Consider the following 15,946-nt stretch of genomic DNA (forward strand, 5'->3'; position numbering starts at 1 on the left):
GGTTTGAATTGCACACAAACCCCCTGTGGCCATGGCAGCAGTACCTTGATCTTTGGCAGGAACCCAATCCTGCCCCGCTTCTGCTCCAGGTTCCGAGGCTCTTTGACTTTCACTCCCAGGTGTTTCATGTAGGTGAGGATCACATATTGCATGGTGGAGCTGCCAAACACAGAAAAAACCAGGGAGCTTTAAGAGGAGGATATTGGGAAAATACGTTGAGTCAATAAAATTAAGGTCAAGCGCCAAGGTTCTGTTGAGAAGTTCATTTTTAAATTGAAGTGCTGAAATGAATGGAAATGAATTCTCACAGATAATGGGAAGGCTCAGCCAACAGCAGAATTTATCATTTTTTAATTTAAAAATTGGGTGGTATTATTATTATTATTATTATTATTATTATTATTATTATTATTATTATTATTATTATTATTATTATTATTATTATTGTATTGTGGTGTAAATAAAGATGGAATATATGGATGGGGAGGCCCTGGCACAGGTGCCCAGAGCAGCTGTGGCTGCCCCTGCATCCCTGGCAGTGCCCAAGGCCAGGCTGGAGCACCCTGGGACAGTGGAAGTTGTCCCTACCCATGGCTGAGGTTGGAATTAAATCATCTTTAAGGTCCCTCCCAACCCAAACCATTCCATGATAAAAGGCACAGAAGCCCAGGAGGTGAAAATACAATTTCGAGAATTACACAGAAGGTCCTAAAATTCTACACTAAAACCATATTTGATGTCACATTATAGCTTTGAGTTATGGTAGAAATAAGCAGCAGTAAAAGGTAACTGCAAAAAGGAGGAAATGCTGCTCAGATAAAAACTGAACAGGACAAGGCACACACAGAAAATAAATGTTAGAGCAGAAATGTTAGAGCAGATTGAAGCAGTTACAACACAAAACAGAAATAAACACAAACTCTCAGTGACAGTAATTTTTAAGATGTGAAACACAGGCAGCAAACATCAGCAAAGAAGAGGCTGATGCTCAGAATTCCAATGATTTGTGCCAGGGGATGCAGGAGTTTGGAGAACAGCCGGGAGAGGGCTGTCGTGTTCCATCTGCACACACAGCCCCAGCTCCCATTACCTCTTGTCTTCCTCCAGAGGCTGAGATGTCATCCTAAAAACAAGAAAGGGTTTGAAAATGAAGCTCAAAACCCAATTAACACCCGGTCCCATCCACCCAGATCATCAGTAGTTGTGTTGAAGTGTCCTTTAGAATGTTCAGCAGTCCCAGCAGGGGAAAAAAAATAAAATCAAGAATCAAAAGTGAAGGTTCGGCTGTGGAAATTGGATTCAGCCCACATTAAAAAGGAGAAAATGGGTTGTGAAGCTGTTGTTTCTGCAGGAAAAGGGCTCTGATCTAATAATGCACAGGCTGAGAATGGCAGCACTGCCTGCCATATTTCACAGCAGCCTCCTGGACAAAAGAACCTCACCTTCCCTCCTGAGCCTTCCCTTCCCTCACCTTCCCTCCTGAGCCTTCCATTCCCTCCTGAGCCTTCCCTCACCTTCCCTCCTGAGCCTTCTCTTCCCTCACCTTCCCTCCTGAGCCTTCCATTCCCTCCTGAGCCCTCCATTCTCTCCTCAGCCTTCCCTTCCCTTCCCTTCCCTTCCCTTCCCTTCCCTTCCCTTCCCTTCCCTCCTGCCCCATCCCAACAAACACTCAGGGGCAGCAACACCACCCAGTGACACCAAACCCCACTCCCCAATTCCTCCACCCCGCTTTTCCCAGCACCTTTAAGGTTATTTTTTCCCCTCCATTGTCCTGTTTGGTGTCACTTACAGGACCTCCTCGATTTTGGCCAGGATCTGCTCTGCACAGCTCCTCTCCTTCTCCACGGCGTTGCGGTCGCGGAGCCGCTCTGCGTCCAGCCTGCTCAGCTCCCCCTCGGCCAGGGTCAGCCCCATGCTCCTCTTCTGCCTGCAACAGGGCACAGGGAGCATCACCTGCAGCTGGGCATTACTCAGGGTGTGTCACAGAGGGATTCTGGGGGTGTTGGAAGGATCTGCGTGAGGGTTTTAGGTATGGAAAAGTTCATCGCTGAGCTTGGCACAGAGCTCAGCACTCCACGTGAGAAAGCAAATTAATTATCAACTTCTACTCCATGATTGTGAGAGCTCACAGAATTCACAGAGCTCACAGAATTCACAGAGCTCACAGAATTCACAGAACTAAATTACAGAATCACAGCCTGACCAGGTTGGAAGAGACCTTCAAGATCATGGAGTCCAACCCAGCCCCAACAGCTCAACTCAACCCTGGCACCCAGTGCCACATCCAGGCTTTGTTAAACACACCCAGGGATGGGGACTGCACCATCTCCCTGGTCCCTGGGAATTCTCAGAATTCCCCCAAATTCACAGAATTCCCAGAACTCACAGAATCACTGGGTTGGAAGAGACCTCAAAGATCATGGAGTCCAACCCAGCCCCAGCACCTCACCTAAACCCTGGCACCCAGTGCCACATCCAGGCTTTGTTAAACACACCCAAGGATGGGGACTCCATCATCTCCCTGGGCAGAACACCCTTTATCTGTAAAGACCCTTTCTGGAAAAAACTTTTTCCTAATATCCAACCTAAATTTCCCTTGGCCCAGCTTGAGCTTTGTAAAGGGGATTATTCCCTGCCCAAAGGAAAATAGGGACAGGAAAAAAAAAAGATATAAGCTGATTATAAACACAATCAGGAAGAGAGATTTATACAACAAAACCTAAGAAAAAATACTCTGGCATTTCCTCACACAGCTTCCAGGAATGAAGGATCCAAGCTCTAGGACTGCAGCTGATGATTTGATTATGGATTGGCCACAGGGTGTATTCCTGGTATGTTCCTATCCAATCCAAGGGGAATTTTATCTCCCTCAGGTTTCCCTGTGCTGGAACGCTGACTGAACTCAAATATGAATGAAAAGGAAACTCCACAGAGAGCTTTTGGTACCTGAAATCTTCCAGGTTCCTCTGGACCTCTGGACAGACTTTGTCCTGCATGGTCTGGATGAACTGGCGGTGCAGCTCCTCAGGGAGCAGCTCTGGCCTTCTCCTGTCTGGGAGGCAGAAAATTCACCCATTATTCCTCTGGGAACAGCCCCCACCTTCAATAAATGACTTCAATAAAGTCATTAATTAATGAATTAACCCACCCTCTGCCATTCACTCCCACCCTACCTAATTCCAAGGAGATCTCCTCTGGAACTGGGACTTTCAGGTTCTGCAAAAGGAAAGAAAGGATGGGAGAACCCACAGAGAAACCAGCACCCCAATAAAACACACAAATCACTCCAGGAAATTCCCTCAAAGGCCAAAATCATCCAAGCTGAGCACCTGAGCAAACCATTTATTGCTGGTTTGAAAAGAGGAGACTCCCATGAATATATTATCATTCACAGGATTATTTAAGATGCACATGTGGTACACAAAGCTCTGCTGCAGTTTCTGGGAGTTTAATTCATGACAGCAAAGAATTTTCTCAGCTTTCCAATAGAGACATAAAATTTCCCAATCCTTGGAACAGCCACATCAATACCCACAGCAATTATTAACTAAAAAAGCAACACAGAAGAGCCAGAACTTGCTGAAATAAATTATTTCTCCTATCAACAACAAATACCCTGGGATTTGTTACCAGGCACCTGAGGCCATTCATTCCCTGGTAACATTTCAACAAAAATACTAAAAACTTTTATTACAGTTTTATATTTTATAAAGTTATTTATTAAACATTACTCCAATTTTGATTTTTAAAACTGTTTCTTTTGGGGGGCTTTAACCCCCTTAGTTTTTCACAGCTCAGGTGAGTGGAGAAAGGTCAAAGTCAACTTGCTAAATGGGTAAAAATGAGGAAAAGAAGAGGAACCTACTGCAGCTCTGTCCAGGAAAAACTGGTAAAACTCCAGGAAAACACGCCGGGTCTCTTTGGAGTTGGTTTGTTTGTACAGGTCTGTGTAAAGGTAGCACAGCTGTGGGGAACAGGAGGGCAAGAAATGAGGTGAAAACCATGAAAACTCCAAGTTTTCTTTCCAGTGTTTGAAGGAATTCAGCAGTGCTGGGTTGAAACCTTGCCCAGCTCCTCAGGGAGGGAAGGGGCTGGATGAGGAGCACAGAGAGGGAAAAACTTCCCTGTAGACAGCTGATCCCACACCTTAGGGTGGAATAGAGGCTTGCAGGAGGTGAATAATCATTTGTAAGCAGCCAAATGTAAAAGGAACAGTTATTTTTGTGTTTCTTCCTTTATCTGAGAGGGAAGGGGCTGTGAAAGGGGCACAGAGAGGGCAAAGCTTCCCTGTAGACAGCTGATCCCACACCTTGGGGTGGAATAGAGGCTTGCAGGAGGTGAATAATCATTTGTAAGCAGCCAAATGTAAAGGGAACAATTCTCTTTGTGCTTCTCCCTTTATCTAAGGGGATAAATGTGGATTTTTCACGCCCAGGCCTGCACAGAGTCTGCATTTTCTTCCTTGCAGTGAGTGCTGCACAAGACCTGCTAAATTCTGGTGAAGATCCCCAAATGTGAGGCAGGGAGACAATTCCAGAGCTTCTCACCAGTGCTGCAGGGTCAAACTGGGACACGACGTGGTGCAGGAGCACAGCCAGGTGAGCCGGGCGGGACTTCAGGAGCTCGATGTTCTGGAAGCAGCTGCACTGCCCATTGATCTGCAGGCACAGGGAATTGCATCTGAATTAGTCAGGAATGGGAGAAAGGACAGCTGAAATAATTCAGAGTGAGTATGTGGTAGCTGTGCTGCTGTGAGAAGAATTTGGGATTTAAGAAAAACTTAAGAAGGTGAAATAAATGATAAATAAAAATTGATCAGTTATTTCACAATAATGATTTAAATGAATCATTTAAATTTAAATTTAATTATAAAATTTATAATTTTATAATTTAAAATTAAATTTAAAATTCGTTATAAAATTCTAATTTAAAATTTAAAATTAATTATAAAATTAAAAATTCATTATAAAATTATAATTTAAAATTTAAAATTCATTATAAAATTATAAATTTAAAATTTAAAATTAATTATAAAATTTAAAATTCAGTATAAAATTATAAATTTAAAATTTAAAATTAATTATAAAATTTAAAATTCATTATAAAATTATAAGTTTAAAATTTAAAATTAATTATAAAATAATATAATTTAATTATATATAATTTTAAAAAAACAATACATTGAGGTTTGAAGAAGAAAGAAAAATAACAGACTCAAAGATGGATATTGTCATAAACTCCCCAAATACTTCTATTTGGAAAGATCAGCAACAATAGGAATTCTCAAATTCTTATTTCACCATACAAGGAGTACTCAGCAGTTTAGGAATAGGGGAGGAGAATTCTGGTTGGTGGGAAAAAAAAAGGCTAAAAGTCATTCCCATGTGTCAGAGTTCAGGACACCCCTCTGGCTGTCCTGGATTGCCAGGGGGCTCAGAGACCCTGGCACAGAGCCCAAGACCCCTGAGACTTTGATTGTGACCCATGGAAAAAAGTTACCAACCTTAGATGAAGATCTGCAAGCCACTAAAGTCTAACTAGAATAATAATTAGTTTGTTATGGGGTGAAAAATCGATTTTTGGGGTTTTCAGAATGGGGGTTCAGGGGGCAAGATGGAGGAATCTGGGTGTGCCCAGCCTTTCTCCTTCTTCTTCTTGGCCTCCATCTTCTGCTGGGATGGTGGCACTTTGGGATTGGTTTAGAGTAGAAGCTCAGTGTCTAACACAGGTGATGGGTATTGGGAAGTTATGGTCAATATTGTACATGTAGTTTTTAGTATAAAAAGATAACACTGCCCTGAGGGTGTCAGTGTGCCTCTGTCTGACCTGCTGAACAGACCTGGGCAGGGCAGGAGAAAGAATTTTATAGATAAGAAACAATAAACAACCTTGAGACTGAGAACTGAAGAGCTCTGACTCCTTCTGTGACTGCTGGGCTGGGGAAAAGAGACTTTTTAGCACATCTGGGGTCACTGTGAGCAGCTGAAGCCCCAGGACTCACCTGCTCCTGCTCAGTGTCAAAATCATCATCCTCTGCTCCGATGATCTGCGTCCCCACTCGGGACAGGGGGCTGCCAACACTGCACTGCGAGTCCTGAAGAGAAGGAGAAAAGCACAACCTTGGCATTGTCCCCCACAGGGAAACTTGGAGATGTTCTGATCATTTCAACTCTGCAAAAACTCCACCTTGGACGCCCCTCCCAAAAATCCCAACATTCCCAAATATCAAATCAGGTGCATCAAGAGCAGCTGCAAGCAGCAGTGCATGTGCCCAGGGCCCCTCCCAAAAATCCAAACATTCCCAAATATCAAATCAGGTGCATCAAGAGCAGCTGCAAGTGCATGTGCCCAGGGCCATCCCTGCACAGAGGGGAAACGTGGCTTTGGGAGGAGGGCAAGGAGAAGCCAGGAGTGGTGGAGTCATGCCAAGGGTGAGGATGTGCTCAGACAGCTCTGCACTTCCTGCTGAGCTCCACTCATGGCCCTGCTGGAAATGCAGCCCCCAAATGAGTGAATATCCTAAAAAAGAAGAGGGCTGGACTCAAGGATAAAGCATGTGCAGCTGCTGTCCTTGTTGCAGGCCCAGCTGTTTCACTGCTGATCAGGTATTTCTCACCTCTAAATGGCCCTGCTCTTAAGCTCCATAAACATTTACTCAGCTAATTAACTTTCCCTGCACCACTCTAATTGAATTTATTTTCTAAAGCAAAGTTCAGGCGTGCTCCATTTAGAAAGTGGGGGAGAGCAGCAAGATTTTAATGGGGCTGTTAGAGGAGGTGCTGTTGTGACATTTGATGTTTTGTACTCACAGTGTCCTGAAGCTCAGCCTTTTCTGGGCTCTCATCTGGATAAATCCTCTCCTTCAGGCCACTGCGAGGGCTCTGGGAAAGAGGGAAGTTCAGTTCTGGTAAGTATCAGCAGATGCAGGGAAGGGAGAACTGCACTGGGCACTTTGGCAGCCACAACAGCCAAAAACTTCTCCTTTCTCACAGGAAAAGGAGGTGTGAAAAACCAGAGTAAAATCTGTGTCCTACATGCACAGTAAAACAAAAAAAAAAAACCCAAAACTTGAGTGAATGCAGAAGTTTTGGGTCAGAAATCTGGTGACAGCAAAGCTGTAAAATCCCCAGGCCTTGGCTTTTTCCTTGCTCTCCCCACCTTTTCTCACAGTTCAGGTCTCTTCTCCCATCTGCCAGCAATGCTCTTGCTCAGGAAGCCCAGCAGAGCCTTATTTGCAAAACCCTCGTGCTGCTGGCTCACCTTCAGTGTGCCCAAAGGTTTTTCCAGCCAGGCCACTGCTCAGGCTGCTGCTTTCCAGCCTGGCTTTTTCCCATCTGCAGAACTCTTTCCACTTTCAAAGGTTTCCTTCACCCCTGAGCCTTAATTTTCTCAGAGCTGGATGGAAAAGCTGGAATGTTTGGTGTGCCAATCACCTGCCCTGATCAAATTCCACCCCCAAAACTGATGATTATTATTATATGATTATTATACAGCATGATGATTATTAGGAAGATAATTATGAATTTTGTCGTTGTGTTTATTAAACACAAACACTGAGTGGGATCTGGTCAGATTTGCAATGTTTCAAAACAGAGCTGTGGATGCCTCCATCTCACCCACCTCCCTTCCACTTCCAACTGCTGGGACAAATTTATCTCCCACAGCCTTAAGTTAATCAACAAACTCAGGCCAAATCCAAGCAGGAGAGTCTCAATTCCCCTGCACTAATCAGAGAGTGACTTAATTAAGGATTAGGCACCAAGGGAGAGCACACAGATGGGTAACTCTGGAGCGCACACACCAAGAGCCCTGGCTGGAGGCAGGAGCTGGAGTTGATTTGGTAGAGGGAAGGATCTTTCAGGGCAAGATCTGAGTCATGGTGCTGCAGCTGGAATGTTCCCTTCAAAGATGCTCTAATTGGCAAATGAGTTTAGAGAAACATGCTGGCATCCATCTTTGTCTGGTTACAGGGATTAATGCCAGGACAATCTAATCCTGGATAAAAACCCCAAATTTATTCTCTCCCAGTCTCCATCACCAGTCCAATAGAACGGGAAAATTTTTTCCCTATGAAAATCTTTTCATAGAGAAAAGGTGTTGGTGGGGATTGAGGAGCCTCAACACACAGGACAACACACACACAGCATCTGCCAAGGACACCCAAATGCAAAAGGGAGAGAAGCAAAGCCCTGGAGCTGGCCCAGACTCACATCAGCAATGTCACTGTTGGGTCTGGAGGGGCTGTCACCACTGAAATCCAGTTTGCTGCCACTGTCCCCACTCTCTGCCTCGCCCTCGCTGATCTGCAGAGACTCTGACACAGACCTGGAGGACAGGACTCCATCCTGAAAAGATGAAAGCAGAATATTTCAAGAGATCATCCTTATAAATCAACTCCTTCAAAAGCCAGGCAGCTCACATTACTCATAAAACCTTAATTTATCTAGAAAAGGCTGCAGTGCTTTTCTAAGAGAAAACAACCACACCAAATTTTCAGCACTTTTAACACAGGGGAAAAGGGAAAAATGACACAGCCTAAATTCTTTTTTTTTTCAAAAGTGAAAACAAAATTGTTTAAAAAGCTTCCAAGAATGACTTCATGGTTGTATTTTAAGTTGCACTGACAGATAATAAACACATCATTGCTTGCACTTGTTCTTCAAAGCAGGTTTTTCAGAGATGAGAGCCCAGTGCAAAATGCACTCCACATCCTGATTAAGATGACAGTGCCAACTTCAAATCCCAGCTGCAGAGGGAGCAGCCTGCCTGTCCCAGCAACTGCAGCTTGCCCAGGATGCCTTGGGAGGGCTGAGCTAGAGCAGAGGCTGGACACAGCTAAAGAACAAAGCAGGGATTTGTTAAAAGGATCTCCTCAATGGATGCACTTTGGGCAGCACAAGAGCCCAGCCAGGGCTGCACCCAAGGTGAACCAAAATGGTCCCAAAATGAACCCAAGATGAACCAAAATGGTCCCAAAATGAACCCAAGATGAACCAAAATGGTCCCAAAATGCACGAGCGCTCCCGGGTGTGATGGTGTTTGCAGGGGTCTGAGGATGAGGGGAGAGACAAGGATCTGACTCCATGTTTCAGAAGGCTGATTTATTATTTTATGATAGATATTATATTAAAACTATACTAAAGGAATAGAAGAAAAGATTTCATCAGAAAGCTGGCTAAGAATAGAAAAGGAAAGAATGATAGCAAAGGTTTGTGGCTCCGACTGAGAGTCTGAGCCAGCTGGGCTGTGATTGGCCATTAATCTGAAACAACCACATGAGCCCAATCCCAGATCCACCTGTTGCATTCCACAGCAGCAGATAACCATTGTTTGCATTTTGTTCCTGAGGCCTCTCAGCTTCTCAGGACAAAAAATCCTAAGGAAAGGAATTTTTAGAAAATATCATGGCTACACACAGGGTCTCTCCCTTGGATCAGTTCTGCTCCATTTGCATCTTGCAGTTCATTGTCCCATTCCAGCTTTAGCCCCTGCAGTCCCATCCTTGTTTTTGTCTCTCCAGCCCACGGTGTTTGTGCTCTTGGGCTGAGATTTGGATCATTTGTCCAAATGATGGACATTTGATCATGTCCATCATTTGTCCAAATGCTGGAGCAGGAATTGTTTTGTCTCCCTGCTCTGTGGCCAGAGCTCAGCATCCCCTGATGTGAACCCAGACCCACACTAAAGCAGCACAGAACGTGAAAATTATAAAACCTAAAACCTAAGGCATCACCATGAGCCCCCTGGATGGTGCCTGGGAGCACTGCCCAGAGCAGGCTGAGCCCAGCTTACCTGAGTGCAGCCCGTGGCCTTGCAGAGCTGCTCCTGCAGCTGGGGAATGTGTTTCTTTGCCTCCTGGATCTCCTTGAGCAGGCGGGTGGAGGGGGTCCGGCCGTACTCCTCCTGCAGGACCTGCAGAGGAATCGTTTGTGTCTTTTAAATGAACACCTGCACGCCCAAGGAGCTGCTACACAAAGTCTGTTTTACTCTGACAAGAAATAAGTCATAATTAAATTAACAAGTAACAGATAATAAAGTCTGGTTTACTCTGATAATAAATTAAATTAACAATCCCTCTTTGCATCACTTTCCCCAGTTATCTCCAGCCTGCTCAAATCCAGTACCTGCAGCCTCTCCTGCTCCTTCTGGAGCATCTTCCTCAGAATCTCCACCTTCTGGTTGTGGACAATGTTATTCTCCTCCTAGGAAGCACAGAGAGATTAAGGTTGGGTTTGTTGGGCAGATAAGGAAAATGGACATGCACATTTTCCACCCACTTCCTACAATTAGGCTCCGAAAACCTCTGTGAGAAGCAATTCAAGTTTCCAACCCTATCCTATGTATTCTTTCTTAATTTTGAACAGCTATAACAGTATAAAAATTGTATTTCTCAGATAATTGTATTATCTCAATATATCTCAAATAATTGTATTATCTCAGATAAAACTGCATATTTTTACTTGCAAATTTTCAGATCTCAGACAGAACTGCAAAATCTCAGATAGAACCGCAAATTTTTACTTGCATTTTCCTAAGTGAATAAACACCCACAGACAGGACAACAGGAATCCCCTTCCCAAATTCTTGTTTCACCACACAAGGAGCACTCAGCAGTTTAGGAACAGGGGAAGAGAATTCTGCTTGGTGGAGGGAAAAAAGGCTAAAAGTCATTTAAAAGTCATTCCCACCTGCTCCTGCTCAGTGTCAAAATCATCATCATCCTCTGCTCCAGTGATCTGAGTCCCCACTCAGGACAGGGGACTGCCAACACTGGACTGGGAAATGTCCCAATGCCAATTTGAAGTGAAAAAAATAAATAAATTCAGGCCAAACCCACCCATTTTTCCTTTTGGGAAGAGAGCTCCAAACCTTACCCCCATGAGCACGGGGCTGGTGATCCTTTCCGCATTCCCTGACGTGCCAGGCGAGTGGGGGGATGCCATGATGGGAGACATATGCCCAAAAGCTGCCAGATCCACGTCAGAATCCGCCAGGGGGATCTGGGGCGACCCTGGAGGGCGCCCCTGGACAGTGAGAGCTACATAGGAACCCGCTGTGGGGACACAAGGACAGGCACAGGTCACACACACACACACGGGGACATGGCCACGCTTCTCCGATTTCCCTCACCCTGAGCCTGAGAGCATGGCCTGCTTCAGAAATCTGCTTAAATTCCAGGTATTCCAAAAACTTTCACGAGGATCAGCCCTTGTAAAGCAAGCAATCCAGTTTCCAGCCCAGCAGGTTAAATTTTGAGCGCACACAAGTAAAATAAACCACCAGCACCTCCTTCCTCATAGAAGAAAATCCACCAGGAAGGTGTTCCCTGTAGTGCTGTGCAGCATCACACAGAAATCACACTTAGTGCCTGCCCAGTTATGGTATTTTAGGTGAATTAATGGATTTTTTGAAGAAAATCCACCAGGAAGGTGTTTCCTGTAGTGCTGTGCAGCATCACACAAAAATCACACTTAGTGCCTGCCCAGTTGTGGTAGAGGTGACAATATCTCCTTCCTCATAGAAGAAAATCCACCAGGAAGGAATTTCTTGTACTGCTATGCAGCATCACACAGAAATGCACAGTAATTCCTGCCCAGCTGTGGTATTTCAGGTGAATTAATGGATTTTTAGAAGAAAATCCACCAGGAAGGTGTTTCCTGTAGTGCTGTGCAGCATCACACAGAAATCACACTAAGTGCCTGGCCAGCTGTGATATTTAAGGTGAAAATATCTCCTTCCTCATAGAAGAAAATCCAACACCAGGAAGGAATTTCTTGTACTGCTATGCAGGCATCACACAGAAATGCACAGCAAGTGCTGCCCAGTTGTGGTATTTATTTAAGGTGAGAATACCTCCTTCCTCATATTTCCTGCAGTGCTGTGGAGGTGTCACACAGAAATGCACAGCAAGTGCTGCACTTAAGCTGTGGTGGAAATTTAAGGTGGAAATGAAGCACCCAGGCAAGGCTTGGTGGCAATTTAAACATTAAGTTCAGGAGAAGCTAGAGGAGAATGTACCAGCTTAAATTCAGGATGTCAGAACCATTTCAGTTTCACTTGTCTGCTTCACACACCCCTTGGTCCCTCAGCATTGGCCTCACCCTTGGCAGGGCCCTTGCAAGTCTGGTGTCACATTTTACAGGTGACAGGAGAGCCCTCTGCCTTTACTTACACTTGATCAGCTTGACCACCTCCAAATGGTTCGAGTGTGTTACCAGAGTCCCATTCACCTGGCAGGGAGCAGAGAAAATTCAGTGTTTGCTTCTGTTTCCAAGCAATTCCACACATTCCAGAAGAACAGCAGCATTTTCTTCTCCCCCATCTCCATTACTGCCTCTTTCAAGACATTACCAGATAAATTATTTATCCTTCTAACAGTTTATCTCAGTGAGCAGAGCTCTGCAAAAAGAAAACTGCGCACAGACCAAAAGAACTCAAGCAGGCAGACAAACAAAAAAAAAGGGCAATCCATCTCTGCCTGGGCAGAAAAACAACAGGGCAGCTAATTTAATTCATTAATTTCAATGCCTGGTTGCAATCCCAGCTCCATCTGTGTCAGGAGCTGCAGTAGCATTTTGCAGCAATAGTTTACAGAGTCTTTTAAGTCACTGACTTGATTTCTTACTTGCTTGGGACTAAAAAAGAACATGGATGTGGGAGCAGTTAGGGGAGAAAACAGCAATTCAGGCAGGCTGTTTATTTACAGATCATTATTAACAACTCTGCCTTCCTTCTCTTTCCTGCCATTTCTGGTTTTATTGTATTTATGATACTTGAGCCTGGCAGGATACAGAATTTGTCCATAAAATTCTGAAATGAGGATCTGGAGGAGAGTCAGAAAACTGAAGCTTAGACCATTCCTAATTCAAACACCACAGCAGACATATCATTGTTGTTTTTTGGGGTTTTTTTTTCAGAAAAACAGCTCATTTAAGACAAAGGACCCATTTCTCTTCCCATTTCAAAGTCCTTACCTTGATAATTCTATCACCTGTCTGCACTCCAGCCCGCATGGCTGCTCCATCTGGAGAGGCAAGAAATCACTCAGTTCCCATTTCAGTACAATCATTTAGAGCAAAAATGGTTTTATGACTTCTGTAAAACATGCAAAATACTCCTGCACTCAGCCAAGCTTCCTCTCTCAGTAAAATCTCTGGGTCTAGAGCAGTTTTGCTTTCACCTGGCACTGGATACACCAGGACATGATCCCACCACATCCCACGGGGTCATTTCCTCCCCTGGGATGCTCCAAACCCACCAGATCCCAGAATAAACCAGGCTGGAAAGGACCTTTGAGATCAGCACAGAATGACCAGAGGTCAGCTCCAAACCCACCAGATCCCAGAATAAACCAGGCTGGAAAAGACCTCTGGGATCACCAAGTCCACCCTGTGACCTGACACCTCCTCACCACCTAAACCATGACACAAGTGCCACGTCCAGGCTTGTTTTAAACACATCCAAGGATGGTGACTCCATCCCCTCCCTGGGCAGGTGATTCCAGTGCCCAATCCCTCTTCCAGTGAAGAATTTTTCCCTGATGTCCAACCTAAACTTCCCCTGGCAGGCACAGCTTTAGGCTGTGTCCTCTCCTTCTCTCAGTGGCTGAAGATTCAGAGGAATAAATTCACTGCTCAACCCTGACCTTGCACATCCCTTCCCAAGCTGCAGCAGGAGTCTGGGAGTTTTCTGCTCCAGCTCAGAGCCATTTCCAGGATGGCCATGGCAGCTTTGGGGGCTCTGCTCTCACCTTCCTTGACAGTGACAGGAGTGCCACATCCCTTCCCCAGCTGCAGCCACCCCACCTGGCAGGAACCTGGGAATTTCCTGCTCCAGCTCACAGCCATTTCCAGGAATCTGGGAGTTTTCTGCTGCAGCTCAGAGCCATTTCCAGGATGGCCATGGCAGGTTTGGGGGCTGCTCTCACCTTCCTTGACAGACTGCACGAAGACGGGGTTGTCCCCGCTGACCGTCAGCCCGAAGCCGTTCTCATCGCGCTGGATCACCACACACCTCTGCACCAGGCCTGGGGACACAGGGGCACCACAGGGAGGGCAACACACAGAGACACAAGCCAGGCATCAGTCCAGAACCTTATCCTCCCAGATAATCACACAGGACTCAAAGGAACGGGGACAACACGGCACAGAGGAGAGACAGGAACAGGGCGGCAGTCCAGAAATGGAGAGGGATGTCAAGACAGGTCAAGCTTATTGCTCCAGCTACACAAAACAGAGATGCAGACAGCTCTGGCATATCAGAAACAACCTGAGGAAAAAGCAGCTTTTAAAGAAGAGCAGCAGTACCCACACCAATGAGCAGGATTTCTTTTGTCTGCATTAATAGTTCAGGAACACCTCACAGGTTCTACAGGCTGCTCTAAAACAGAAGCAGAAATCCCTCAGAGTAATATGAAAGGGTTGGGCTAAAACAGATTTATTGATCAGGAAAAGTTCTCGCAATTCTCAGCCAAAATCTCCTCCTGGGGCACCTTCTGCTCCAGGTGAAATGTTGCACAGAGCCAGAACAGCAGAAGTGAAGAAGTACAAGCCACATTTAACTGTCCCGAGCAGGATTTCTGAAATAAAGACCAGTCCAGGGCCAAAATCCCAGGAGATGAGTTTGAATGTGCCCTTCCTTTAATCTGCTGTGAGACATCAAAGACAACTTGTTTTGTTTCCTGGTATACTCAGCGTAACGTGAACACAAATGCAGAGATAAATTCATTTAGTAGGTGCAGCATTTGGACCAGGTGGAACGCTGGGGATGTCTTTTGGACCATGGAAAGACAAAGCCCAAGCAAGCAGCAGCCCTGGCATATTCCTTGCCAAGCACTTTCCTAGGAGCAGCTGCAAAAATCCTCCCAAAACGAAGCCCTCACCCTGAAAAGTGACTTCAGAAACTCTGGTTGTGTTTTCCAGGGTGATTTCCATCACCTTTATTTCTAACAGCTTGCTTTGCTTTTCCACTCCTAAAGGCAGAGCAGGCAAAGTTCCTACACTGGCACCTTGAGAAAGGAATCAGAGCTGTCCCAAACCAGACTCCAGAAGTGCAGCAGTTTTGTTTGGTGTGCAGGGAACACGGGGAATTGAGAAGATGCTGTCCCAGCCAGACTGGCTTTTCTGGAATGGGCTTTAAAGCATGAATGGGAACAGAGCAGGGAGTCATTGCCCTGGCTCATGCTGCTCCCAAACCACCTTTCACTGCTCTGCAGCAACTTCCCATGGAAATGAGCAGCCCCAAGAGCCAACACTGCCTGCCCAGCCAGTCCTGCCCTCCTCCAGTGTGGCACGGATGAAAATGGGTGTGGGAGCAGTGGAAATAAAATATTCCAGGACTTGTGCAGCACCATGACATCCCAGGAATTCCCCTCCTGCCAAGAAAGCAGGGGATAGCTGCTCTGCAGGGCTGGGAGGAGGATGGGAAGGAAAATCCCCCCACCTTTCACCCCCTGTGCATGGGGAGCAGTGAGGAAGGCGCCTCTCCCTCCTGCACCTCCCCTGCTTTTGTATGACCAAAGCTTCTTGAAGTCTCACTTCCCAAGAATGCTGCCCGGGGCTGGGGTGTGGGATTGGTGCTGCTGGAGAGGAGCAGCTCCTGTGCAGCTCCTGCCAGCCCCACAGCTCCTGAGCAAGGCACCAAACCCAGCTCTGGGACTGCCCTTGGTTAAAGGCACAGGAGAGCCCTGAGCCTGCCCTGCCTCTGGATTTCTCTCTCTGCAGAAGAAATAATCCTTGGATTTACTGATGAACTTCCTCTGATGCCAAAGCAGTGCCCACGTAACATAGACTGACCTGGCAGAACTGACCTGGCAGAGGATAACTGGATTTAATTCAAGTTTATTCAAGTTAAACTCCTTCAGTCCTCAAGCTTCAATTTCACCCAAGACCACCTCATAAATTCAGAATGGAGGAACAACTGGAATTAGGACAACTCCACCTGAAAT

At 45.7% G+C, this 15,946-nt stretch overlaps 2 protein-coding genes across 5 annotated transcripts in view; both read right to left on the reverse strand.

The window, feature by feature from the left end:
* LOC129129568 (TLC domain-containing protein 5-like) overlaps positions 1 to 15,946 on the reverse strand; it is a 180,645-nt gene that overhangs the window by 106,614 nt on the left and 58,085 nt on the right. The window lies entirely within an intron of this gene.
* The window catches only part of ARHGEF12 (Rho guanine nucleotide exchange factor 12), an 89,030-nt gene that overhangs the window by 27,698 nt on the left and 45,386 nt on the right, over positions 1 to 15,946 (reverse strand). For all 4 annotated transcript variants that reach the window (XM_054647375.2, XM_054647374.2, XM_077190077.1 and 1 more), the window contains 16 exons: positions 13,928 to 14,026; positions 12,975 to 13,024; positions 12,173 to 12,230; positions 10,875 to 11,053; positions 10,125 to 10,202; positions 9,793 to 9,912; positions 8,211 to 8,345; positions 6,810 to 6,881; positions 6,002 to 6,094; positions 4,548 to 4,658; positions 3,866 to 3,964; positions 3,174 to 3,216; positions 2,947 to 3,052; positions 1,790 to 1,927; positions 1,091 to 1,123; positions 45 to 159 (listed from right to left, as the gene is read on the reverse strand). In XM_054647375.2, the coding sequence (XP_054503350.1) occupies positions 45 to 159; positions 1,091 to 1,123; positions 1,790 to 1,927; positions 2,947 to 3,052; positions 3,174 to 3,216; positions 3,866 to 3,964; positions 4,548 to 4,658; positions 6,002 to 6,094; positions 6,810 to 6,881; positions 8,211 to 8,345; positions 9,793 to 9,912; positions 10,125 to 10,202; positions 10,875 to 11,053; positions 12,173 to 12,230; positions 12,975 to 13,024; positions 13,928 to 14,026 (1,529 nt within the window). The remainder of the gene's footprint in view (positions 1 to 44; positions 160 to 1,090; positions 1,124 to 1,789; positions 1,928 to 2,946; positions 3,053 to 3,173; positions 3,217 to 3,865; positions 3,965 to 4,547; positions 4,659 to 6,001; positions 6,095 to 6,809; positions 6,882 to 8,210; positions 8,346 to 9,792; positions 9,913 to 10,124; positions 10,203 to 10,874; positions 11,054 to 12,172; positions 12,231 to 12,974; positions 13,025 to 13,927; positions 14,027 to 15,946) is intronic.

Source organism: Agelaius phoeniceus, chromosome 23 (assembly GCF_051311805.1).
Source record: "Agelaius phoeniceus isolate bAgePho1 chromosome 23, bAgePho1.hap1, whole genome shotgun sequence".
NCBI classification, from domain to species: Eukaryota; Metazoa; Chordata; class Aves; order Passeriformes; family Icteridae; genus Agelaius; species Agelaius phoeniceus.